The following is a 26899-nucleotide window of genomic DNA, read 5'->3' on the forward strand; positions in this document are numbered from 1 at the left end:
CCCTGCCACAAATCGATCTTATAACCATATTCCAGTCTTCAGGAACCTGCGATCCGAAACATTCAGATTCCAAACTGGAAGAAAATGCCTGAGCCTGCCTCCTACAGGCATAGATCCTTCGTGACTGCGATTGTCAGGGGCCCTTCTTGGCAGACCTCTCAGGTGTAGAGGCAGCACACTTGAGAGAAAAATCGAGGTTGGTATCTTCTCCTCCGTAAAGACTGACGGGACTCGAGCTTCGGGGGATGTCCTGGAGGACCTATTCCAAGCTTTACTAGACGATGAAGTACCACCTATATAAGGCAAGACATGCTTCTGTTCCATGAAGGCCTTAGAAATCATGGCCGGTAACTGATTCCCAAAGAGAACCTGACCCTCAAAGGGAAATTTCAGCAATGTCACCTTCTCCCAAGGACCTGCCTTCCACTGCCTGAGCCATAAGCAACGTTCGGCGGCCACCAAGGCCCCAGTGCACATAGCTGAAGCTCGAATAATAAAAGAAATGTCCACCAGCAGCTTAGCCTGCTGTTCCATGGCAGCCTGGAGCTCAGAACACTCTGAACCTTCCTGCACAGCCATGGCCATCTTGTCAAAATCCTGCACCACGTACTGAGCAGAAAAGCATATAGGCTTTCCCTCAAATTCAAGTTCTCTGCAGCAGAGGCCTTCTTAAGGCCTTAGTACACTTTATTTGTGGCATCCGTTAGGGTACAATCCTGCGGCTGAATGGCAGTTTTACCGATCAGAGTACCCAGAATGGAGTCCAACCGCACAGTGTGGGGCAAGGGGTCATCCCCCTCCACCAAATATAGCTTCTGGAGAAAGTGAGGGACCTGAACCTTGTCCACCTCTCTCCACTCCCTCATCACCATCTCTCGAACTGGGCCCTAAAAAGGCATGCCCATTCTGTGGAAAAAGGGTCCCTCCGTCCTCGCCATGCTGCAAAGGAGGAAACCCTAAATTGTCCTCTACATGAGCTAAAACGCCCCACATCTCCTCCCTGGAGACATATTTCCCACCAGAGGAGGTAGAAGGCTCCTCCCTGTCCGAAGAAGACAACTCACCTCCGCAATCCACTGTCTGAGGCCAGGAAAGACTAACATGCAATGGACGAGCCTGGAGGGCTTTGGAAACAGCAGTCTCAATCATGCCCCGACCCTCCTTCTTGGACAGGAGAGGCACGTCACCCCCATCACGGCCTTGCACCCGCGGCCTCTTCAGGGGAATTGGAGACACATCCGATGTGGAGGAGGAGGAAGAAGGCACGACATTGTTCCTCTTAAACATTCTCTTCCGACCCATGGCATCAGCATAAACTACACCAACACTGCAGCTGATAAATAGCTGTAGTGAAACCCAGCAGTAAACCAATGAGGCCGTGCCACAAAACCCCTATCCAATCAGTAAAAAAAGAAAAAGAAAAAACAAACAAAAAAAAAAAGACGACGCAATACATTAAAAGAAAACGTCCTACCAGCTCTCCGGGACGCTCCTGCTCCCGTCGATCCGGCAGCACCGCGCCCGTACCAGGAAACACAGTCCCAGCCTCACAAGGACTGCCAGACTCCGTGACTGCGTCCATATATATGCCAGTGCTCCACTCCGAGAACGAGGAGACTCAGGAGGCACCCGCGTCACTGGAGGATCGCCGCCCGCAGAGTCTGTGATCCAAGAACCAAAGACTCCCCGGCACCACCACAGAGAGAAATACTGAAGGTAAGTCTCACCTAGGGAGACAAAAAGAACAGGAGGTGGTGGGGGCAGACGGTGTTTTTTTAGGCTGGGGGTGGATCGGGGGTAGGCGAAGTGAAGGCTACCCTAATACGTACATACATTGCTAAGTTAGCATAGCCACGTTAGAAGCCTGAAAGCCATCTTGCCGCATTTGCTGCTTTTGCACACGACACTGCAGTTACATGTTATTATTTGAAAACTGCTTGCTCGACTTTTTCTTCACATGAGAACTGTCTGTGGTTCACATGCCTAGCCGTGCGCTGCGACCTTGGTCTGAACATTGTGTAAAAGAAACAGTCTGGGTTGCTAGACAATGCATGTTTTTGAGTTCAGGTTGATCGGCCCACTATTTAGCCATAACACACACGCAGCTGCGAATACCTGAAAGTCGAGGGCTTTTAATATTGCAGGCTGCATGTTTAACACACATTCTGAAGAAGAGTTTTCCTGCGAGAAGACTTCATCTGATCCTGTGATGTGACTTCACTAAGCTGATCCTTGAGGTATGGGGTTCCCCATTCAAGCCTAGAGACCTTTTATTAGTCTAATTATATTAGCTTGTTAGTGAAGGGGAGGTGGTTGAAACCCACTGTCATTTATAACATGATTTCTTCCTTTATTTTTTATGGTATTGTAACAATGCTGATGGTTTTGATATTATTCATTTGTCTGCTTGTATTAGCCAAAGTACTGCATCTTAGGACACGTGGTTCATAGAATAAACTCTTTATTTTTATCGTGTCTTTGTTTACTCTTGTTGTGGACTGATATGAGAATAATAACGAACAGGTATTTCTGATTCCCACCATTTCTGAGAGTACCCTAAGTCACTTGTTCTGGGTTGTCTATTGATTGGGACCTCCGTGATAATACGGATAACGAATGGGACACCGATGCTGGCCGGATAGGGGTTCTGGGTTCTGAGGTGAGTTTTTGGTACACCACAATTCACTGAGGTCCTGGTTTCCTGCGCATAGTTCTGTGTATGAGCAGAATCCCTGCAACATGGCACACCTAACGTTTGGTCTATTGATTTGAAACGTCTTAGTAGTGCTTATATTAGTCCACGGCACCCTCACTCTTGTTTCCGGATAACAGGAGTGACGGATTCAGACCTACCTCTTACTATCGTAATAGGTTCCTTCAAGCTTGATCATTAAAAAGGTTTCTGAACCCTTGTGCTACTACTAAATCACAGTGTAGATTTGTCCTTATGGCGGTCGATATAGCGGCTCATAGCCGCACGCCTCTACGACGTCACTTGACGCAGTATGGGGTGCCGGACGATGGCATGGCTGTAATTTTTGTGGTAGGTGCCAATGCATCTTATCCTTATGAGTTGTTTTACTCTTGGGTGACTCTGCCTGCGGTGAGTGAGGACGATAATACGTTTCACTCTTACACGGCCACACAAATACCAGCCACCTATACACCGTACAGGACACAGGAAATACCAATTTCTGCTTGGCAGCATAGTATTTGGTTTAATGGCGCCCTTCCCCATGCGGTTATACCGGCGAGAATGGGCCCTTTGTCCATTGCAAGGGCCACATGGCCGGTACTAGCCGGATATATGCCTCATCCCCGCTACCTTCAAGTAGCGGTGGCTGAGTTGCGTGTACTGCACACAGCTCTTATTGATGTTCATAGGGCTTTAGTGCAGTACGTGTCACGCAATGTGCAGGTGGGGGCACCTGTTGTTGCGGGACAACCAACGGACCACCACGCGGTGGTCATTAGTCCTGTTATGGTTAATTCGGTTGTAGGCAAGTGCCCCCAGAATAGGGATGATTTCCCTTATTGGCTTGCTGAGAAATTTGACCAACTGGAAGCGGTTTATCCAAATACAACTCCTGTGGAGAAACACAGGATACTTACCATTAGTTTGCCGAAAGACCTGGTCCCGGATATGGCAGATTGTGAAAACTGGGGCAAGGTCTTTGCTGCGACATATTCGAAGTGCTTCGGCACTCCGTCTCTGTCGGTGCTGCCCTCCATTATTAAACGTGTTCAGGAAAATCACGGTGCGGAGGCAGCAGTTGAATTGGGAATGCGGCTTGTCGGAGTGTTCGATGTGGTTGCTACCATGATATTGGGCAACCTAAAAGGAGATGCTACGCAATTCCAAGTGCTTAATAAATTAGCCGAGGTGGAAGACGAAGACGGAGTTCGCGAAAATTATCGCGAATGCCTATAGACAGGTTGGTCGTAGCGCCTTAGGTGTTAAGCCAGCTGTGAAAACTCCTGATTCCAAACAGCAAACAAAGGCGGACTCGTCGGGTAAGGTCGAACGCCCTAATTCTCCAAAACAAAATTGCCGCGCAAAGAAACAGGGGAAGCAGCAACAGAAACAGGAGTCTCGCCCTGCCTCTCCCGTTCAGTCAGGTAGTGAACGAACTTATGATCTGCGTGATCGTGCTACTATTAAGTCACCTGATCGATTTCAGGTTTCTGAACAACGTTCTCCTCGTTCTTCACAGGAAACATCGACTTCACAGTCCGGTGGCGGAGGCGGTGGCAAGGGTCGGGGTGCCCCACAAGTACGTGAGCAGTCCCGGCAGACTGACGGCAAAGGCAAGCAAGACGAGTTTGCACGTCAAAGACCCCGTTTCAAAAGAAGAAAGTTGCTGCACTAACAGTGAGGTATGCCACAGATAGTGCGGACACAGCTTCAGAACCTGACATGGGCTCTAACGCTGCTAGACAGCGCAGCGGAAGTTACCATAGTGCGACAAGCTCTGCGTCCATTTCTGGCGGCGACAGCAACTGATACGTTTGTTACTGTTGAAACTGCTGACACTAGAGTGGCTCCCCCTGACAGATTATATGATATAGTCCTACTCATTGAAGGGGACATACAACGGACAATAAAAGGGATTTTTTGGGATAATCTGACTACCTCCTATGATATCCTCCTGGCGGAGGCAGATTGGCCACCAGCTTTCATTTTAGATGCTCCTAGAGGGGAGGAGGTAATCCTCCCGTCCTTTGCGCACACAGTGCTAAAGGACCAGGCTAAACAGTTCGCTGAGGAGTGAGCACTGGTGCTAGCACCGGCATTGTATCATTACTCAGGTGGGATGGGATAAATTGTCCCCCTGCCATGAGATTCCATTGCGGTCCATGCCCCAGCCCCAACCCCAATATCCTATGCGTCGTGAAGCTCGACCGCACGTCGCAGCTATCCTTGATCAATTGGAATATCAGGGTGTTATCGAAACTTGTGTATCCCCTATGAATACCCCTTTATTCACTGTGACGAAGCCTGACGGGTCGTACCGTTTAGTTTTGGATTACCGGCACTTAAATTCGCATTGCCGGACATGCGCGGTACAGAATACTCACAGTTCGGCTCTCGTCGACAGTCTCGTGCGGAAGAGATTTAAAACCACACTTGACATTTCCAATGGCTTTTACAGCCATAACCTGTCCTCACTAAGTAGTCAGTGGACAGCGTTTACCTCAGGCGGCAAACAAAAACTGTTTACAAGATTAGCCATGGGCTATAAAAACAGCCCTGGCGTCTTTGCCGCACGCGTGATCTCTCTTTTGGAAAGAATAGACCCGGATACGTACTCGTATGTCGATGATATCTATCTCACGGACGACGAGTTGACACCGCATCTAAGTCGCGTTGACAATATTATTGTGAGATTTGCAGACTACGGTTACAAATTCAATTTTGCGAAGTCTCACATTGCAGAATATACAGTGTTGTTTTTGGGCTACGAGCTCAACAATGAAGGTAGAGGATTGGCTCCTCACTTTCTGGAGAAGTGCGCATGCCTGCGTGCTCCTACAACATTGAAAAAAATTGCAGTCTTTGCTGGGTTTTCAAAATTTCGGTTGAACGTACATTCCTGATTATGCCCAGCGTATCAAGCCGCTTTATGCCTTGGTACAGCCTACTTTTTCAAAATCTAGCTGGCAGCTAGAGCATTCAGCTATTTTGCAGTCTCTACAGGCTGATCTTCTTGCTTCAAAATACTTACTGACACGTGATAACCGCACTAACCTGGTAATAAGAATTTTACCGGGCGCAGTGGGTTTCACATACTTAACGTTCAATGAGGGCGATACCGTCCCCATTGCGTACAAATCACACCTGTACACCTCTGCTGAACTGCGCTTTTCCACAGTCGAGAAAGTTCTGACAGCAGTGCAGATGGCGATCCTTAAAGAACGCGCACTGTCCCAAGGAAAGCGCATGTTGGTTGTGACACCATATCCTGCCCTTGAGGCGGTGACGAAAGCGAGTGTACCTAATTCTAAAGCTTTGCATCCACGGTGGATACAATGGGCCACGACTTTGACGATCGCCAGATGTCACCTACATCTTTGACACCACATTACAGACTCAGGAGTACTTACAGTATGAATTTGTTCATCCGGCTCCTCTGTCTTTGCGCCTGCTCGAAGATTACCATTGTGTCATTTACACTGACGGTTCGGCGCAGCCGGCGATTGGATCGAAGCATGCCTATTCAGCGGCCTGCGCAATTGTGGTGGGTACATTCGTAAATGGTGAATTCCAATCTGATGTGCATACGCAGTCATTGGGTGATTGTAACGCATAATTGGCGGGGCTTCGTGCTCTGGTGCTTGCACTGGAGTTTGCTGATCCCCGGGTCACTACTCTTATAGTGAGTGACTCATTTTATTGTGTCCAGTCATACAATGACAATCTATATTTTTGGTCTCAAAATGAATATTGCGATACCAAAGGTAGCACAATTAAGCATAAAATGCTTTGGGTTCGAGTGGCAGAATTTAAAAGAACGTCTCCCACTCGTGAATGTTATTCACACTCTTGGTCACCAACGACTTGGTGTCCATGCTGTCGGAAACAGCTTAGCTGACGAGGCAGCAAAAACAGCAGTGGCAACATATTTAGTAGCAGCAGTTACAAGATCCAAAAGTAAGATTGATGATGACATCTTGGCAGCCATTGCTGCTACAGAGAAGGGAAGTAATTACCCGAAAGGTTTCCCTCCTCGTTACTTTTATCACTCAAGTCCTGATAACGTCCCTTTAGTAAGGATTAACGACGTTGGTGACAGATTGATTCCCAACGCGGACTGCAGACCATCTTGGATACTAGCAGCTCACGAGGGTTTGGCATCTGCCCACGCCGGCGTTGCAGCTACTGTATCTCTGCTACAACAACGTTACTGGTGGTTCGGTTTATATAAACAAGCGCGTGCTTATGTTCTTGATTGTGACATTTGCCAACAGATTAAACCTTCAACTGTTGCGCGTCCACCTCAAACTGCGTTGTACATATCTAATAAACCACTTGGGTGTGTTTATTTAGATCAGTGCGGTCCTTTTTCCTCTGATACTGCGTACAAGTACATCTTGGTTGCAGTGGATTCGTGCACACGTTTTCTGTGGGTATGGCCACAAAGGAGTGCTGATTCACGGACTGTCATCAGGGATTTGCGTGTCTTTGTGGGAAGTTTTGCGTGTGGTACCTTTCATTCTGATCAGGGCCCTGCGTTCGCCTCTAAGGCTTACAAGGGGGCCATGAGAAATTTGGGGGTCCAAGTCAAATTTTCGTCTCCCTACCGGCCTGAGGGTTATAGTGTGGTGGAGCGAATGAACCGTGACTTAAAGCAATCTTTGACAGCACGTGTTTTGGGCACTGGCTCGCCCATTTGTATAACGTCCAACGTGCACTTTATAATCTCCCTAGAAGGTCTCTGGGTGGGCGGACCCCATACATGATGCTCTTCGGAATAAGAATGTTTGTCCCAGACCTTGATGGTCTAGACATGGCGGCGTCTGCCGCACCCTTTGACGTAGATGATCACTGTGCTGTATTGCAGAATCTACAAGAAGCCAGAGACAGTCTATCGAAGGCACACTTGCCCTCCACATCTGATGCGGCGCTTCAGATTCCGATAGTCGGCTGGCTACCTCGAGTTGGTGACCTGGTCCGTGAGAAGGTGGAGAACAAGAAGGAGTTCCGCCCCTCTTATCGTGCACCGGTTCCAGTGCTTGGCGTGCAGGGTACAAGAACAGTCATTTTACCTCCTCTTCCTGGTCGCAAGGATAACAGGTACATCTCTATTGACAATGTCAAACTACAGCGAGTGGCTGATACTTCTTAGCATGACTTCAGCGGTTTCTTGCCCTGCGATGCTGAGAAATTCTGTTTTGGCTCCAGCATCTACCACCTTGTCTGATGTTGTCATCGAGATGCATATAGTTACTGATCCCTTGATACTACCACCCGTTGGTGGTGTGCCTGAAGATTCTGAGTATGCTTATCCTGCAGATGTAACATTGCCGGTTTTACAGTCAACGACGGTTACACAGTCACGTTTCTCCTTTGACACTAACTCAATGACTTCCAATTCCCCCTCAAATATTTCTATTTTTGTTGTCTGGTTTAAAAGACACTTTTTGATTGCCCCTTGGACTTACATTTGGCTGGTGCTCAGAAGTATGTTTTTGTTTAACTCAAATGGTCTGCGGCTGAGGAGGATACCCTGCGGGAAGAGGAGGCGAAGGGCACACGTAAAAAACCCGGTTTCCCTGGAATGGGCGCTGTTGATGCATCAGTTTAAACAAGTCCCGCCCCTAACTGATCGGAACGCGACCGTGACCACCCCTACTGCCACGCGGCAGAGCGCAACGCCCACCCACCCGGAGGACACTCCCCCCTAATACTGTACACCCACCCTGGAGTGATTAGGTTCCTATCCCTGCTGCCCCGAGGTCTGCGCCTATGCTGTATGTCCGCCTGCTTCGTCGTACTGCGGCCAGGGGTTCCCAATGCGCAGCTCCACCGGTCACCTTACGGATCACCTGTGATATAGTCTAGCTGACCCTTCTCTAATAGTCCATGACTGCTCCTAGTTTTCTCCCCCCCTCCCTGGTTTGATCTTTTATTCGGCAAACACCTGTTACCTTACACACAACTGCAGTAAAGATAATTATACATATCAAGATTGATTTCACCTGACTGAAAACATGTGCTTAATGATATTGTGATCCAATACTGATATGTAACGAAAGAACTAACAAATGCCAATAAAAATAAGTTTTTAAAAAAAGTATGTTTTTGTTTATGTCCATTGGATTCGTGGTGGTATTTTTTCGCCTTGTGAATGGAAACTACCTTAAGGAAAGGTCTACAATTAGACTCATTGATGGAACTTTGGCCCCCCACTCCTCTTCTCACATCATGAAAAGTGACCAGACTTTTGTGAACATTACCGCCTGGCCTGTGCGTGATGGGATCGCTTGGGATGCTGTTAAATTTCAAATTCATGGTCCCACTGAAATGATTAATGTGCCTAATGTCTTTCGTGTTTCTATGGGTGATGTAGTTAAACAGAACATCCGATCGGATGATTGGGATGTACAAGCAATTGAAGTACTGTTTTCTGATTTGAAATGTTATGCTGCATTTGATGCTGAAGATTTGTATTTAAATACTGCAAATTATGGTGAACAATTTTGCTATCAACATTATGGCACACATTTCCTACACAGAGCAAATACTTTTTGTAATTTTGTTAATTACACACAATGGGAACATTGTCCGGCCCCTTTGTCTGGCAGCTCTGCCACGTTAGTGAACAAGTTCACATATTTTTCGGATTTTAGTGTGTCTAGTCCGACCTCTTTATTTTAAACTGGCGGCTGAAACTGCCTCTAAGGTTAGATTAACACATACCAAATTGTTATATTCCAAGTCCTTTATGGACGAATTGGCTATCGGAGGTTATGACCTATGGAAAGCTACTATCGATCTTAAATCGGTTTGGGGAACTAAACCGTGGCAGGTACAGGGAACAGAAGCTTTGCATCGTGCCTGTCTTATCCCAAACCACATGTTATTTTTGAATTCATCTATTTTTCAGACCCCCTGTTTTGGATTGGCTATATCTAAAAAATTGAATTCCCCCTCGATCCCGGATCTGGGTGCTTATCCCAATTGGGAAAATCATACAGATCTGTCCCTAACTATGTTGCAGTCCCTCGTTTCCAACACCACCTTCAATGTTTCAGCATTAGATCCTGAGGGGTGGTTGGTATGGCAAACTGGCTCAGATTCCTGTCAACGTCGATTTCTAGCTTTAGCTCCTGGGTATACTCAAGTTAGAGTAGATCCTCGTTTTGAATCATCACACACTGTAACTACCTACTCTGTGGGTATGTTATGCCAGTCATAGCTGCAACATTCCACATTAGCATCTGTTAAACTTAATTTATCACGTTTAAACGATAAAATAGATTTGAATGATTTTATTAAGGGTCCTGCGATGGGCAGGTCCAAAAGATGGGTGTATGCTATTTACAACGAAGTTTGGAAACTGTCGCAGATTGAAGCTGCGTCCAGATTACGTGCTATTGACCAGGCCAATATGGAAAAGGTATTGGCTGTGATAGATAATAGCATAAACACCTTGTCTTCCAGAATTTATACTTTAGATAATATTGTTTCATCTGTCGTAGACATTGTGCAGAATGATTTGTCTGTTTTGTATCATGGCCAGAATCAGTTGCGTTCTATTATGCAGTTTGCATGGACTTTGCAAACGTTCAAGGCAGGGAAAGTCCCTTGGGACTACATGAATGTTTCATCGTTATTCTTTCCTTGACTGCGAAACAACAGCTCATGTCCATGAAAGATGCTATTATAAATTGCTGCACATTGAAAAATTAGAACCTTTGCCATTCTCAATTGCTGAATTAAACTCGGCTGTGTGGCTTACTCACGGGTTGATCACGTTACCTTTTCCCCTGTTTAAGTTCAGTTCGTGCATGAAACACTATGCGCTTGGCAGATATGAACAACTTGGTACTGCCTTCCTGCACGAAGTTTGGTCGCTCCCGTTCACATATAGATGCATGCGGGAGGGCAAGGAGGTTTACTTAAAGGGTGAGGAGTGCACTTCTGCCCCTGATCATTCTGTAGTGTGTAGACACATACAATTACATGGCGCTTGCAATATGCACGCTCCTAATTTGGCTTGCGTCCTGAAGGGTATTCCGGTGCCAGTTATAACCCCTTCATTTACGCTGCTTGCCAACTGTAGTTATTTGGTTTTAAATAATGAAGCTTGCTGTGGGATGCTAGAAGGAATACCTTACATAGTAACTGTTTCACAGCGTGTAGTTTGCTGTAATAATGTCCTTTTCCCACCCCCGCATGGCCGGCTCGATGTTTCCATCTGGCCTTCGATTCCAACCTTGAAAGCAGAGTTAAACAAGATGAGCAGAAAAAGGGCTCTTTTGTCTCAAAAAGAGGTTGCTTTGACTTTGTCCCGTGAAACATTTCTTCTTCACGTAGCAAACACCCGCACGGAGGTGCAGGCGCTTTTGAATACTGACCTCCCCCTGCATTTTGGGACCTTGATACAAACTATCTTTAATGCCTCGTCTACGAGTGGCCTGGCACATTTTTTTTAAATTGTGGGCTCCGGCCTCGTGACATCTTTCCAAACTATTTTTGGTGTGATCCCCGCATTTTTTCATTCTATTTTATCCAGTGTCTTCGGAGGTCTTCCTTTGCTCCTGGCTCTTGTAGCTGGGGTGCTTTTGTTGATCTGCGCGCTACGCTATGGCTGCACACCTTGCGTTACAAGACAGCATGCCCCGTCTGCTACATCTTCGTAACTGGATGCTTGAATATTATGGCACCTTACCCCTGGCGACCTTAAGCGTCGCGTATGGATTGTCCTTCCGGTTTCCATTCTTTACTTGTGTGCAACCAGTCTTTCACTGCCTGGATTGTCCATTCCAGTGGGCTCTGGATTTGTGCCTGTCAAACTTGGTGCCACCTGCCCCGGATTTTGATCAACTGATGGGCCCCTTAGTGACTCATGAGTTTGCCTGTTCTGGTGTTGGGTTTATGGCCTTGGGTGCTGCACATGGAGTCCTTGGAAATTGGGACATCGGAGAGGCTGCTATTGACTTCCTGGAACGAAGTTATGTTGAGGAACCTGCCTGTTGTCCTCGTGTGGTGCTGGAAGCTCCAATTATAAATGAACACGTGTGTTCCTTTCCCTTGCTAAATTGGATGGCAGATACTTTTGTGGAACGCTCCAATGATTTCCTCTTGGAGGCTGTTGCAACTTATTGTGCTTATACCTTGATGGATTGACTCTTTAACAATGTCCAGTTCTGGTGCATCCATCGATGTCATTTTTTCCCCATTTTTCATGTTTTTTTTCCTTGAAACATCGTTTTTCTTTTAAATTTTCTCTTCTGTTTTTTTCCTCTCCTTTCGAACTTTACACTTACCTTATATGGACTTATAGTTCATGCCCTTGGTTCCGTTCTCTCCAACTTGAACTCTGCGTTCTTGATAAGTGCGCCCCTAGTGGTTAGTAGCCATAACATGCATGCAGCTGCCAATACCTGAAAGACGAGTCCTTTAATATTACAGAGCAGCATGTTTTTAGAGGCATTCGAAACGAAGAGCTGTTGCAGGAGAGAGCCTAGCTGATCCTGTGATGTGATTCCACTAAGCTGATCCATAAGGTATGGGGTCCCCCATGCAAGCCTAAGAGACCTTCCATTAGTCTAATAATAACCTATTAGTTGTTAGAGAAAGGAGGGTGGTTGCTTTCCACTGTCATTATTGTAATGATTGCTCCTTTCATTCTGTATGGTATTGTAACAATGCTGATGGTTCTGATCTTGACCATTTGTCTGCTTATGTTAGCCAAAGTACTGCATCTTAGGACGCGAGGTTTATAAAATAAACTCTTTAAACTTTACCGTGTCTTTGTTATTCTGTTGTGGACTGATATATAGATACAAACCGGTATTTCGGATTCCCACCACTCCTGAGAATATCTAAGTCGCTTGTTCTGGGTTGTCTTTACATTGGGACCGCCGAGCTAAATCTCGGATAACGAATGGGACACTAAGCTAGTCGGATAAGAGGTTCTTGATCCTGAGGGGAGTTTCTGGTACACCACAATTCTCTGAGGTCCTGGTTTCCTGCGCATAGTTCTGTGCATAAGCAGAATCCCTGCAACAGTACCTAATGTATTTCGAGTTTCTATGGGTGATGTGGTTAAACAAAATATTCGTTCTGATGATTGGGACGTTCATGCCATAGAAGCATTGTTTTCGGATTTGAAATATTATGCCGCATTTGATGCTGAAGACTTGTATTCAGACACTGCAAATTATGGGGAACAGTTGTTTTCAACATTATGGAAATCATTTCCTGCATAAAACAAATACGTTTCGAAATTTTGTAAATTTTACCCAATGGGAACATTGTCCAACACCAATTTTAGGTAGCTCGACTACATTGGTAGGGAAATACATTTATTTTTCTTTAAAGTGGCGGCTGAGCCTGCCTCAAAGGTAAGGCTGACACACACCAAATTATTATATTCTAAATCCTTTATGGATGAGTTGTCAATCAAAGGTTATGATCTGTGGAAGGCTACTATTGATCTTAAATCGGTTTGGGGTTCCAAACGTGGCAGGTTCAAGGAAAAGAAGCTTTGCATCATGCCTGCCTTATACCAAATCATATATTGTTTTTAAATTCAACCATCTTCCAAACCACCTGTCTTGGATTGGCTACTTCGAAAAAACTAAATTTTCCCTCTATTCCGGATCTTCGTGCTTATCCGAAATGGGATAACCAAACAGATCTGTCCCTTGATGCGTTGCAGTTCTCTATCGCGAATACATCTTTCAATATTTCTATATTCAGTCCAGAAGGATGGTTAATATGGCAGAGGAGTTCAGATTCCTGTCAACATCGATTTCTGGGTCTGCAACCTGGGTATATGCAGCTATGCGTAGACCCTCGTTTTGAGTCCTCCAATACAGTGACTACCTACTCTGTAGGGAAGTTATGTCAATCCTGGCTGCAACATTCCACCTTAGCATCTGTTAAACTTCATTTATCAAAATTACATGACAAAATAGATTTGAATGATTTTGTTAAAACCTTCAGTGCCCATGACGAGCTGGACTCGTCATGGGCCGCGGTGGCGCTGTGCCCATGACGAGTCCAGCTCGTCATAGACCCCGCCCGCTAATGCAACGGCCGGCACTGGGCGGGGAAAGGGGCGGGCACTGAAGGGGTTAAGGGTCCTGTGGGTGGCAGGTCCAAAAGATAGGTGTACGCTATTTACAACAAAGTATGGAAATTGTCACAAATTGAGGCTGCGTCAAGATGGAGAGCGATTGATCAAGCCAATATGGAAAAAGTACTAGCCGTTATAGATAATAGCATTAACACTCTTTCTTCCAGAATTTATACGTTAGACAACATGGTTTCTTCTATTGTTGATATTGTACAGGATGATATGTCTGTGTTGTATCATGGTCAAAATCAATTGCGTTCTGTTATGCAGTTTGCATGGACATTGCAAACGTTAAAGGCAGGGAAGGTCCCATGGGACTACATGAATACGTCATCTTTGTTTCTTCCCTTTAACCTTACCGCAAAACAACAATTTAATGTCCATGAAAGATGCAACATATTCATTACTGCATATTGAAAAGTTAGAACCTTTACATTTCTCCGTAGCGGAATTGAATTTGGCCGTGTGGCTTATCCACGGCCTAATCACATTACCTTTTCCACTGTTTAAATTTAGTTTGTGCATGAAACATTATGCTCTGGGTAGATATGAACAACTGGGGACTGCGTTTCTACATGAATTATGGTCACTCCCCTTTACATATAGATGTACGAGAGATTTCAACTCCTTACCTACCCTCCTATACCCAACGTTGACCTCTTGGTGGCCCGCTCACTCAATCTTTCTGCCCCTCTTACTGTTGTTCTTGTATATCGTCCCCCTCAATCCATGCCCTCTTTTGTTGCTTCCCTTCAGGACTTATTGGCCACTTTGGTGGTCAATAACTCCTCTGTTCTCCTGCTCGGCGATTTCAATTTTTGGCCGGGAGACGCTAGGGAAGACTCTCACTCCAAAGATTTCTCCGCCACTCTTCACTGTTTGAACTTCACATCTCATGTCACAGCCCCCACCCATGTTCAAGGACACATTTTGGACCAAATTTGGTCTACACGCCCGGTTATCTCATCCCCTTCTATTCTTCCCTGTGTCTGGTCGGACCATTCCATCATTTCTTTTTCTATTCACTTGGGTGTGGTTGACAAGCTTTCTTTTCCCAAAAACCGTGTGGCCCGGAACTGGAATCAGGTTGATCTTGATTCCCTCTCTCTCACTTTGGCGTCTTCTGCCCCGGCCCTTAATGATCTCCCTTTAGAATCACAGGCCGAGCTGGTTAACTCCTGGCTTTCTTCCTCCTGTGACCTAGCTGCTCCGCTTAACAAAATCAAAGCGGTTCGTCCCTATGACGCGCATAAATGGTTTTCCCCAGAGTTAAAAGCACTCAAACTCGACCTCAGGAGGGCGGAACGCCATTGGAGACGGAATTACAACTCCTCTCTGCGTGTCAAATACAAATCACTCCTTAACGTATACAAAAAGGCGATCTTAGCGGCAAAAACCTCTTACTTTACGGAGAGAGTGGCTCTTGCCGCCAATAAATCTCGGGAAATTTTTTCCCTGGTCCACAACCTTGCCACTTCTGACCGCTCCACCCCCAGTCTTCTTCCCTCACAGTCCCTCTGCTCATCACTTAACGATTTCTTCATAGACAAGATCCTGAAGATCAAAGCCAATATTCCCGTGGTGGCCCAACCTAGTTCTACCTGTCTTTCCTCCCCCCCTCGCTCTTCCTTTGCCTCTTTTCCTGCCATTTCTCTTGAATTATTTTTTAAACTCCTAGCTAAAGTCAGGTCTGGTTCCCCTGCGGACTGCGCGCCAGCTCGCATCCTCAAAGTTCTCTTCACCAACTGCCCCGCCCCTCCTCTTGCCTTTCTCAACTCTTCTTTGGTCTCTGGTTTAGTTCCTTCTTCTTTCAAATCCGCCATAGTCCTTCCCATCCTAAAAATCCTTCTCTTCCTTCTAATTTCCGTCCTATTTCCCTTCTTCCCTACCTTGGTAAAATCCTGGAAGCCCACGTCACCTCCTGCCTCTCCACTTACGTTGAGGAGAACGGCCTATTGACTTCCCATCAGGCGGGCTTCCGCCCGGGCCACTCTACGGAGTCGGTGGTTCTTGCGGTTCTGGACGAACTAAAGGGAAAAGCCGACCTTAACCTTCCCCAAGCTCTGGTTCTCCTTGACCTATCCGCTGCATTTGACACGGTCGACCATTCCATCCTTCTCGACCGTGTCAGATCAGCGGGTATTCAGGGCGCAGCCTTTTCCTGGCTTGCGTCCTTTCTCCATGAGAGATCCCAGGCGGTTCATCTTTCCGGCTTTTCCACCCCCTCCCGCCCGGTCACTTGTGGGGTTCCTCAGGGCTCTTCTCTCTCTCCCCTTCTTTTCAACCTCTATATTCAACCTCTTATCACATCTCTCCTTCAGTTGGGGGTCTCTGTGTACAACTACGCAGATGACCTTCAACTCATCTTCGATCTGTCTTCTTCTCCTGATTCTCTTTCTAAGTTCTGTTCTACTTTAGTCTTCATTTCTGAGTGGATGAGTGCTAATCACCTGAAACTCAATCCGGACAAGACGGAGCTTGTCCTCACTGGTGGTCCCTCCAACCCCTGGTCCCCTGCTCATTGGCCCCCTTCCTTCGGTCCCCCCCCCCTTCCCGTTGCCTCCGTCCGTACTCTTGGCATCAAAGTCAGTCATGACCTTTCAATGCACAACCAGATCAGCTCCGTTGTTTCCTCTTGTTTCTTGTCCCTCCGCCTCATTCGGAAGATCTCACGGTTCTTCTCTACTGACGCTCTTAAAACCATAGTCGTGGCCCTTGTCACCTCTCGCCTCGACTATGGAAATGGCCTATATGTGGGTATTCCTGCCTCTGAATCCCGCAGACTTCAGGCCATCCAAAATCAAGCTGCCCGACTTATTCTTTCCCTCCCTAAATCCTCTCACATCACTCCTGCGCTCAAGTCTCTTCACTGGCTCCCTGTCCGCTTTAGATCTTTTTTCAAATTGGCTTGCCTAGCCTTTCAAGCTCACTCCCGTTCTGCTCCGCTTTTCATCACTTCTCTTATCTCCCCTTATGCCCCTTGTCGCACTCTTCGCTCTTCCTCTATGTCTCTTTTGCACATCCCCCGCTTTCGCAAATCCAGATCGGGTGGCACTCGGTTCTCAGTCCTTGCCCCTCAGTTCTGGAATAGTCTTCCCCTTTCTATTCGTTCTATTCCCATCTATTCTCACTTCCGTAAGGCCCTCAAAACTTTTCTTTTCTCCCAGGCGTTCCCCTCCTAGTCCTTCGAGTTGATTCAGGGAGTTCTGACTCAGGTCCCCAGCGCCAGGAAGCCGCTTGGCCACAGTGCGCTTTATCAAATACCTTTTTTCATTTCATGGTAAAGAGGTATACTTAAAGGGTGAGGAATGTACTTCAACACCTGATCACTCTGTAGTATGTAGGCACATTCAATTGCATGGCGCGTGCAATGTGAACGCTCCTAATTTAGAATGCGTCCTGAAAGGGATTCCGGTGGCAGCGATTATGCCATCATTCACGCTGCTCGCAAACGGTAGTTATTTGCTTTTAAATAATGAAGCTTGCTGCGGGATGCTAGTGGGAATCCCCTACATAGTGACTGTATCACAAAGAGTAGTTTGCTGTAAAAATGTCCTTTTCCCTCCCCCGCAGGGGCAGCTGGATGTTTCCATCTGGCCTTCTATTCCAACCTTGAAAGCAGAGTTCAACAAGATGAGCAGAATAAGAGCGCTATTGTCTCAAAAAGAAGTCGCCCTGACATCTTCCCGGGAAACATTTGTCCTTCATGTAGCTAATACGCGCACCGAGGTGCAGGCGCTTTTGAATACTGACCTCCCACTTCATTTTGGGGCTCTGATTCAAACAATCTTTAACGTCTCGTCAACAAGTGGCTTGGCTCATTTTTTCAAAATTGTGGGATCCGGCCTCGTGACCTCCTTCCAAACTATTTTTGGTGTGATCCCGGCCTTTTTTCATTCTATTTTTTCCAGCGTCTTTGGCGGTCTCCCGTTGATTCTGGCCCTGGTAGCAGGAGTGCTATTATTAATCTGCATACTGCGAAATGGCTGCACACTCTGTGTCACACGTCAGCCTGCCCCGGCTGCTCCATCTTCGTAACCGGATGCTTGAGTACTATGTAACATTACCACTGGCAACTCTGAGTTTGGCCTATGGATTGTCCTTCCGGTTTACCTACTTTACATGTGTGCAACCTGTCTTTCACTGCCTAGATTGTCCCTTTCAATGGGCTCTGGATTTGTGCTTATCTAACACGGTGTCTCCAGCCACGGATTATGATCGGCTAATGAGTCCCTTAGTGGCTCATGAGTTGGACTGTTCTGGTGTCGGGATTATGGCCTGTGGAGCAGCACATGGGAGTCCTAGGGAATTGGGACATCGGAACGGCTGCATATGACTTTCTGGCAAGAAGTTATCTTGCAGAATATGTCAGTTGCCCTCTGATGGTGCTAGAGGCGCCGATTGTCGAAGAACATGTTTGTTCCTTTCCCTTATTAAACTGGATGGCAGAGACTTTTAGAGGACGTGCCAACGATTTCCTATTGGAGGCAGTTGCTACTTACAGTGCGTATACGTTCATGGATTGACTGACTGGTTGTCTGATTTTTCTTTGCACAGACAGGTGTCTATCGCCTTGAATTTTTTATTTCTCCTTTTTTGGTTGTTTTTTTTTGTCTTAGAACTCTCACTGCACCGTAATGTGGATTTCAGATTCGTGCACTTAGTTCCGCTCTATCGAACTTCAACTCTGCGTTCTCTGATTGTATCCTTATGGCTAGCGGTTCGATCAAGGGGGGATGTAGTGAAGGCTGCCCCAATACGTACATACATTGCTAAGTTAGCATAGCCACGTTAGAAGCCTGAAAGCCATCTTGCCGCATTTGCTGCTTTTGCACACGACACTGCAGTTACATGTTATTATTTGAAAACTGCTTGCTCGACTTTTTCTTCACATGAGAACTGTCTGTGGTTCACATCCCTAGCCGTGCGCTGCGACCTTGGTCTGAACATTGTGTAAAAGAAACAGTCTGGGTTGCTAGACAATGCATGTTTTTGAGTTCAGGTTGATCGGCCCACTATTTAGCCATAACACACACGCAGCTGCGAATACCTGAAAGTCGAGGGTTTTTAATATTGCAGGCTGCATGGTAAACACACATTTTGAAGAAGAGTTTTCCTGCGAGAAGACTTGATCTGATCCTGTGATGTGATTTCACTAAGCTGATCCTTAAGGTATGGGGTTCCCCATTCAAGCCTAGAGACCTTTTATTAGTCTAATAATATTAGCTTGTTAGTGAAGGGAAGGTGGTTGAAACCCACTGTCATTTATAACATGATTTCTCCCTTTATTTTTTATGGTATTGTAACAATGCTGATGGTTTTGATATTAATCATTTGTCTGCTTGTATTAGCCAAAGTACTGCATCTAAGGACACGAAGTTTATAAAATAAACTCTTTTTATTTTTACCGTGTCTTTGTTTACTCTTGTTGTGGACTGATATGAGAATAATAACGAACAGGTATTTCTGATTCCCACCATTTCTGAGAGTACTCTAAGTCGCTTGTTCTGGGTTGTCTATTCATTGGGACCTCCGTGATAATACGGATAACCAATGGGACACTGATGCTGGCCGGATAGGGGTTCTGAGGTGAGTTTTTGGTACACCACAATTCACTGAGGTCCTGGTTTCCTGCGCATAGTTCTGTGTATGAGCAGAATCCCTGTAACAGCGGAGGGCCTCACGTGTTAAGAAGGAATGGGGGTAATTGGGTTTCAGCAAAAAACAGTTAACATTTGCACATCACCAAGTAAAGTGTTCTGATCCTATACAAAATATTTTTTTCATCCCATAGAATTACAAACATATGCCTAAATAACTGCTGAAATATATTTTGAAATGTTTGTGCAGATCACCTTAGATATTTCAATGTTGTGTTACAAAAAACAAAACCTGAAATCTTACAGCCTTTCGTTTCACATGCTTTGCACACTGTGATTGTCACACAGTTCACTTTACAAAATCCTCTAACTTCACAGTAATAGAAAGAAAATTAAATGTAGGAAGATAAATTGACTTTTGACCTCTGTCTCTGAATGGCGAGCAAATGTGATAAAAACAATATTTTAAGGCATCTTTATTGCTCATTCACTTTGTGAGCAAACATAATACCTGTTATTTGTCAGCTCAACAAAATGGGCGAGTAGGCACTAAAAATATCTCGTCCTGATGAAATATGACTCGCCATAGTGAGTGGATCCCAATGCACCCACAAACATACCTTGTGCCTTTTATAGGGGATCCACTGGGTTCATGATGATGATCCCTGAATACCTTCAGACATCTTGTGCTCTTCGTTTGCCTCTTCTATGAGGCTCATAGTGAACACCTTGTAATCTCTGAAAGCTGACATACATACCTTATATCAGGGGTTTCCAACCTTTTCTGGAATACGAGCAACTGTTGTTCAATGAAAGTCATTGTGAGCTACTAATATTAGTGTTGTAAGAGTGACCACATCAGACAAGATTACCTTAGTGACCACCATATGCAAGATTACCAGAAGCGATTACCTCAGTGCATCAGGAAGGATTGCCAGCAGTAATGTAAAAAAATAAATAAAAAAAGCTTTATCAATTTGGAATCTATGGGTAATACTTAGCCATTGCTGCCATTCCCCTGGCACCAGATGTGATGAGTTTATATACAGTACATGGAGTGCCATAAACAGTTCCGGCGATCACTCTTTGGTAGGGAATGTGTACCACTGTCTGTGGAGTCATAAATTAAAAGCATTGAATGAGGAATCCAAGTGGGCCTCGACCTTACCCAGACAAACTGCGGCCAGTGAATAACATATCCAGATGTCCAGCATCGGGTATGTGTGATCACTGCGTGTACTGTGTCCCGATTAGCATGTGTTCCTACCTCTATGCAGCATCGGCCTATATGGTGTTTTAGGAACATGCGTACCTCTCTGGTCATGTGTGCTTGTTGGGGCCAATCTCCATTGGCTCTGTGTTCCTATGTGGCATCTGACTTTATGGTGTTTTAGGAACATACGTACCCCTCTGGTAATGTGTGCTTATTGAGGTCAATCTCTCTGGAACATTGTGGTGTCGCTGAACCTATTTGTAGGTACGCTCACGGTTTCCTGTTCGCATGTTTGTCTGCCAGCTATGTGCCACCCCACCTGTGACCTGCCAATCAGTAACCTCAGGCCTGGGTCTCAGAGCCTGCCTGACCATGTATTTCTGAGTCAGAGTTGACAGAGTTCATAATGGGTGAATTCGATAATAGAGATACAATTTCGTTGTCATACATACATGTACTATTAAACCCGTGGGGTGAAATTTGAAATCCCATATTACCCGAACCCATACTTTGCATCCTCTTAAATACTTAACAAGTGAATTCACTTGTGAACCCTGAAAACCCACACACATACCTTGTTATATTCCATATAGGTACTCCAATATAGGCTCAGGTAACATTGTAACCTTTCACCTATACTCTCCCCCTACATTACACACATAACAGTTCTTAGGGACTGACCTTTTTACCTATATACAACAATGCACACAGAACGCAGGATTTTCCCTGGTCAAAAGCCTCATACATTATGCATGAGTATTCTTGGAATCTCAGCAGGACTACCATCTCCTGTATAATAACTATGTGTAAAGTTCATTCCAGATGTCATCCTCAGTCCAACAAGTGGCACAGCAAGGTAGAACCCCCTAGGAGACCTGTGGGTATATAAACATCACATCTTGCTGGGACAAAGAGGAGATCAGGACTTCCCTGCCGACACACTGACGCGAGACGCTGAGGCTCCTGCATGCAGATACTCCAGCTCGCAGTGGTCTAACATCCCTCGTGGGTGTCCAACTCGAGACCAAGAGGGGGTCCCACAGTCTCTCACTTCAGGTAATGGGGTTGACTTTACCCTAGAGGGATTCTTGGCTTAACACCTATATACATGCTAGATTCACTAGGTACATCTAGTTAGGGTAGCATCGTAGGAGTACACATTTTATTGTCATGTATTTTATATACTTGCCTGTATTCATGGTTATAGCAAAATGGCAGAAATCTACCATCCTTTTACTTTCTTAGAGCTTCTAATCCTTTATATCTGTTACAGTCTAATGGTTGTTTCAGCACTCCTATTTACACTAGAATGACGCTGGTTCAATAAATACTTATTGCAAAACGTCCCCACCATTTATTCGGTATATCTCTCGGAGACAAAGTGAGCAAGAGTGACTGAGCGAATAGTACACTGTTTCCACAGTCCTGAGGTATCCGGTTTGTCATGTTCGGTAGTTGCCAAGAACTATTCTCTCCTTGGTAAGAGGAGTTTCTACTGGCACTGTGAGCTAGTTGGTACAAAAGGCCAACATACCCGGTGGGGGTGTTTAGAATCAGTCTGACACCAATCCTATAGTGTATGTTGTCTAAACGCGCAGACTCAATATAGCTTTTATAGGAACTACACGACAACCTTGTGCTACTCTACACCTTTGTTCTCTGTCGAATACACATCATTTTTACAGCACAAAGCAACAGAAAGAACGGTAGTGGCCTGCGATCACCGCACTCTATTTGTCCAATTACTTAAAAAAGTGCTCACTCTTAGGGTCAATTGTTACAAAGACCCGAGATTAACAAAATGGACAATTACAGGAGTAGAGGAGCACAGTAACCATAGGTGTTGCTAAGAGTCCCAGACACTTTAGGCATAGAGCGTGTGGAACTCTTATAGCAACACCTATGGTTACTGTGCTCCTCTACCCCTGTAATCCATACTTTTTACAGATTTCTCCTTCAGGACCCACAGGATGCATTACGATTCGTAAACGTACATATTGCCCTTCAACAGTATCTTATATGGACCTACAGGGTGCCTTGTGACCCCTTGAAATCCTCAAACATTCCTTCTGCTCTTCTGGAGCCTATTCGATGGGATGCAGAGGGCGACGTGTGACCTCTGAACACCCGCACACATAGCTTTTGGTCTCGCGCTGCCTCGGAGTGGCTCACCAAGTGACTTATTGATCTATGAATTTCACAGACATATCTTGTGCACTTCAATCACAGTTGCAGAACATCCACACACACCTTGTACTACTCTGAAGGTTCCTCACAGTGGGACCGTGAGATCCTTGAAGTCCCACAGACATACCCTGTCATCTTCAATTGTAGTACCAGAACACACACCTTGTGCTCCTTTGCAGGATCCTCAATGGGGCTCACAGTGGGACCCTATGATCCCTCAAGGCCCACAGACATACCTTGTACTCCTCTGCAGCCTCTTCTACAGGAGTCACTGAGTGAGTTCTATGCTCGTTGGACTCCCGGCAGACCAAGCATATTAACCTCTGATCCTCTGCACAGAACAGCTTCAGTTTCTCATCATGTTTCTCACACAGATTCTCCCCCTGGGGCTTCTCTGGGGACAGATGAAGCTGTTTTAACATATCCACGATGTTCCCGAGTTGCTTGTTGGGCCGGAGGTTTTTCGCAGAAGATATTTCCCTGCACTGTGGACAGGGGAAGTTTCCATCTCTTCCCTCCCAGGTCTGAGTAATGCAGGAGCGGCAGAAGTTGTGCCCACAATCAATAGTCACTGGATCAGTGAAACATTCCAAACAGATGGAACACGTGGCCTCTTCCTGGAGGTCCCCGAGCTGAGCTGCTGACGCCATGATCCAGAAACGAGAAAGTTAAACTAAGTTTCTTTTTAAAAGTGGGTGAGACGGCGCCATTGAGGGGCAGCGTGGGCTGGGATTGGCTGGCAGTCTGCAGGCTTCCCATTGGTTGCTGTGGATGAGCAGCACCATCGTGGATTGGCTGATAGCTTGCTGGTTTCCATTGGTTGATGCTGAGGACAAGTTTTCTCTAGTCTAATTAGGTAGAGAGTCTGCCGGGTGCCATTGGTTGGTTAATCTCAGCGCAGACTCGGATTTGCTGGTAGCCTGAATGTTCCTATAGGCTTTTATTGGTTGATGCTGAAGATGTGCTGTGACATAGCCTCGTAAACACTCCTGTAACTTTTTATTTTTTTATTTTGTTGCATATTTATATAGCGCGAACTCGACCCGAAGGTATTGGAGCGTTGTACATGTGCACCGTATTTACATTACACATTCAGCACGGGGAGATTATGTGATTTGCCCAGAATCACATAATGTGGACGCGACCTCGAGGCTCGAACCCTGGTTTCCTTCAACAGAGGCGGCAGCGCAGCCCACGGACCACATCCTCTCTATTACTTCACGTTGTGCTCTATGTTTTTTGAAACGTAAAGCATAAAACGGAGGAAGACTTTTAAGACAGTGGGAAAGGGAAAAACACTAGTAGAATAAAAAAAATTAACGAGTGGATTAAAAATGAACGAATGGGCTAGAACTGGATTAAAAATGAACGAATGGGCTAGAACTGAAAAAATAAACACAAGTGTTAGAGAATGAAAGAAGAAACTACATGCGAGGAAGAAGAAGAAAAATAATAAATAGCGCCATAATAGGGAAAAGCTGTGACAATGAGGAGGTGAAAGTAAAAGGGCAAGAAAAGGAAAACAGTAGAAGAAAGAAACCGTTTTGTTTAAAAAAAACTATATATACACAAAAAGTTTTACTGAGTTCGTTAGCTCACTGCACCAGGGGCACTGGGAACCAGAGGCAGCCCTGGCAAATGTTGTCTTACCAGCCCTCATACTCAGACCCCTCAGGATACTGTGGCATAGATTTGCAAATTTAGCGGCACAAGAATGGAAATTATGCGGCATTTTTGTGGCACTTTATTTTACTCGTCATTATTTCTTTCAGCCTTAAATTAATGGAAACTGTTTAAAAAGACTATTTTACTTTGAAATAGGTATGTTTAAAGTGTCTGAGAGGCTTTTTGCTATATTCTAGCATAGGTTAAAACAAGCACAATAGCACAGGGAGACCTCAGAGACATGACCATGAAGATGTCAGATATCACTGCCCATAGAGACATCGGAGGCACCCCAGATCTGGGAGATGTCAGAGACACCTCTGACCATGGAGACGTGAGAGACACCTCAGACCTTGGAGATGTTGCTCTTTTTCGACAAAGCTTGCAGATGGTGCACAATCGTTTTTAAGCACCAATGTCACTTAAACTACAGACATTGGCTTAACTCTGAAATGCCTCAAGAGAGAAGGTTTGGAAGTGCAAATGTCAATAAAACAGCAGACGTTGACTAGTAGAGGGTCCAACAAGCAAACACCGGAGAACACACAAGCCAGCACTTCAGTTCATAGCTGTCAAGGTTTCAAATTGCTTATGTGTGACATTCAGGGCCGGACTGGCCATAGCGGGCACCGGGCAATCCTCCGGTGCGCCGCAAGGGTGGGGGCCGGTTTTGGGCCCCTGGGGGCCGCTTTTGTTAGAGGGCATGTTTTTGCAGCATAGCTGCAAAATCGGGCCTGTAACAAAATCGGCCGAAAACCGGGCCTGGCAAAGAGCTCGGCCGCACCCCCAACGTGGGAGGGGGGGGGGGGGGGGCGAGCACTTTTTCAGGGCCGGTTTTGGTTCCCAGTCCGGCCCTGGTGACATTTCCATATTTTCAGTGTAATTATAAGTCACATTCAACAACTGTGAGAGACACTTTCTCGTGAGTAAAATCGAGCAATCGGGCTGGACTGGTGGTGGGAAGTCTTCGCCGGAGTTGTAGAAGCAATGTCAAGACGTTGATCCAGCGGGTTACCAATAACAAATATTCACACACCATATACTCACCTGGGCCCATTCATTCACACTACCTAGTAAACACCGCCGGGGTGACAGTTTACTCTTACTCAGATCCACTAATGGGTTAAAATTTACCTTTGCCCTTTTCCTGATCGAAAGAGTAATGACTTGTCAATGGACCAATATTGTAGTACTAGTTGAGGTTAATATGACATTACTATAACTTTCTTAATCACCTGAAATGATCACAGACTCAGGAAGTTTTAAAAGGTTTATCTAAATTTTGTTAATGAGTCAGATACAATTTGCATAGCACTTAATCGATATTTCAAGGAGGAAGTTCATTTCAAGCTTAGTCATCTAATAAGGTATCACAATGACAGTCCCTCAGAAAGGGGAGGATAGAGAGAGCAGTACAAGTTAAAATCACAGTCTTATAGTTACCTAAAGGTGTGAAAACCAAAGCCCTTGGCCAAGGAGTTGGGAAACGGTCTCCAGGACAGGCTGGAGACTAAGGCTTCAGGACAGGATTCAGGACAGGATAGATAACCTCTCTAGCACCGACGCCTGCGTCGCTCCTCTCTCTGACACTCTCTTCCTCCTCGTGGTTCTTCCGCGGATGTTCTTCTAAAAATTATAGGTTTTGCTCTAAGTTCTTCTTCTGCACTCGCTCAGCTCTCTGACAGCATCCCGGTCTCATAGCAACTCTGTCTCTCGATCTAACTAATTAACTAATTCTACAACTATTATACCTTTTCTACGCCCATGTACCTCCCATTAATGTTTCAATATTATGGGGCCACTAACTCTGATTGGACAGGGACGGGGGGTTGATCCTCACACCATATTAACTTTTACTTAATTCCTTAAAGATCATTGTTCTAAATCCCACCCCTTCATTTTGTATTCATTTTCTTTATTTCCCACCCGCTTTCACATCGTTATTGATACAAATTGTATACAAAGTATGTAATATAGCCGGACATTCAGTTAGCTTCCCAGGGTGTTCAGTGGGTCATGGCCTCGGCTGTTTTCCAAGTTGAATTCATCGCGTTTTACTTCCCCCTTTGGTGCGCATGCGCTGGTCACATGACGCTGGAGCTTTAGTTAGCCAACCCAGGCCCAAAATACGAACTATTAGAAAGGTCAAAAAGAAACATATTTAAATCAGAAATAAATGATTTCACTGAATACCACCTACTTCTACTCTAACCCAGTGCTTAATTTGTAAAATATTAAGTCCAGGTGCTCAAATGTTTTGCAGGAGGCCACACCCACTGCCCCCGGCTCCACCCACATCCTCAATTGGCATTGCTGAGAGCCTGATGTAATACCCAATCTGAATTTAAGCAAGGGAGCCTTCCTCAAGTAAGGTTTTGATATGAGGTTTCCCCCACCCCGTGAACATTTTGAAAAGATGTAAT

At 45.6% G+C, this 26899-nt stretch overlaps 1 protein-coding gene across 1 annotated transcript in view; it reads right to left on the reverse strand.

The window, feature by feature from the left end:
- Positions 1–23537, reverse strand: part of LOC146869600 (E3 ubiquitin-protein ligase TRIM39-like) — a 100418-nt gene extending 76881 nt beyond the window's left edge. Inside the window, exon 1 of the mRNA XM_085608304.1 lies at positions 23048–23537. Coding sequence (XP_085464430.1) covers positions 23048–23461 — 414 coding nt within the window. The 5' untranslated portion in view covers positions 23462–23537. The remainder of the gene's footprint in view (positions 1–23047) is intronic.
- Between the last annotated feature and the right edge of the window lie 3362 nt (positions 23538–26899).

The sequence above is a fragment of the Triturus cristatus genome, chromosome 1_1 (genome assembly GCF_964204655.1).
Source record: "Triturus cristatus chromosome 1_1, aTriCri1.1, whole genome shotgun sequence".
NCBI classification, from domain to species: domain Eukaryota; kingdom Metazoa; phylum Chordata; class Amphibia; order Caudata; family Salamandridae; genus Triturus; species Triturus cristatus.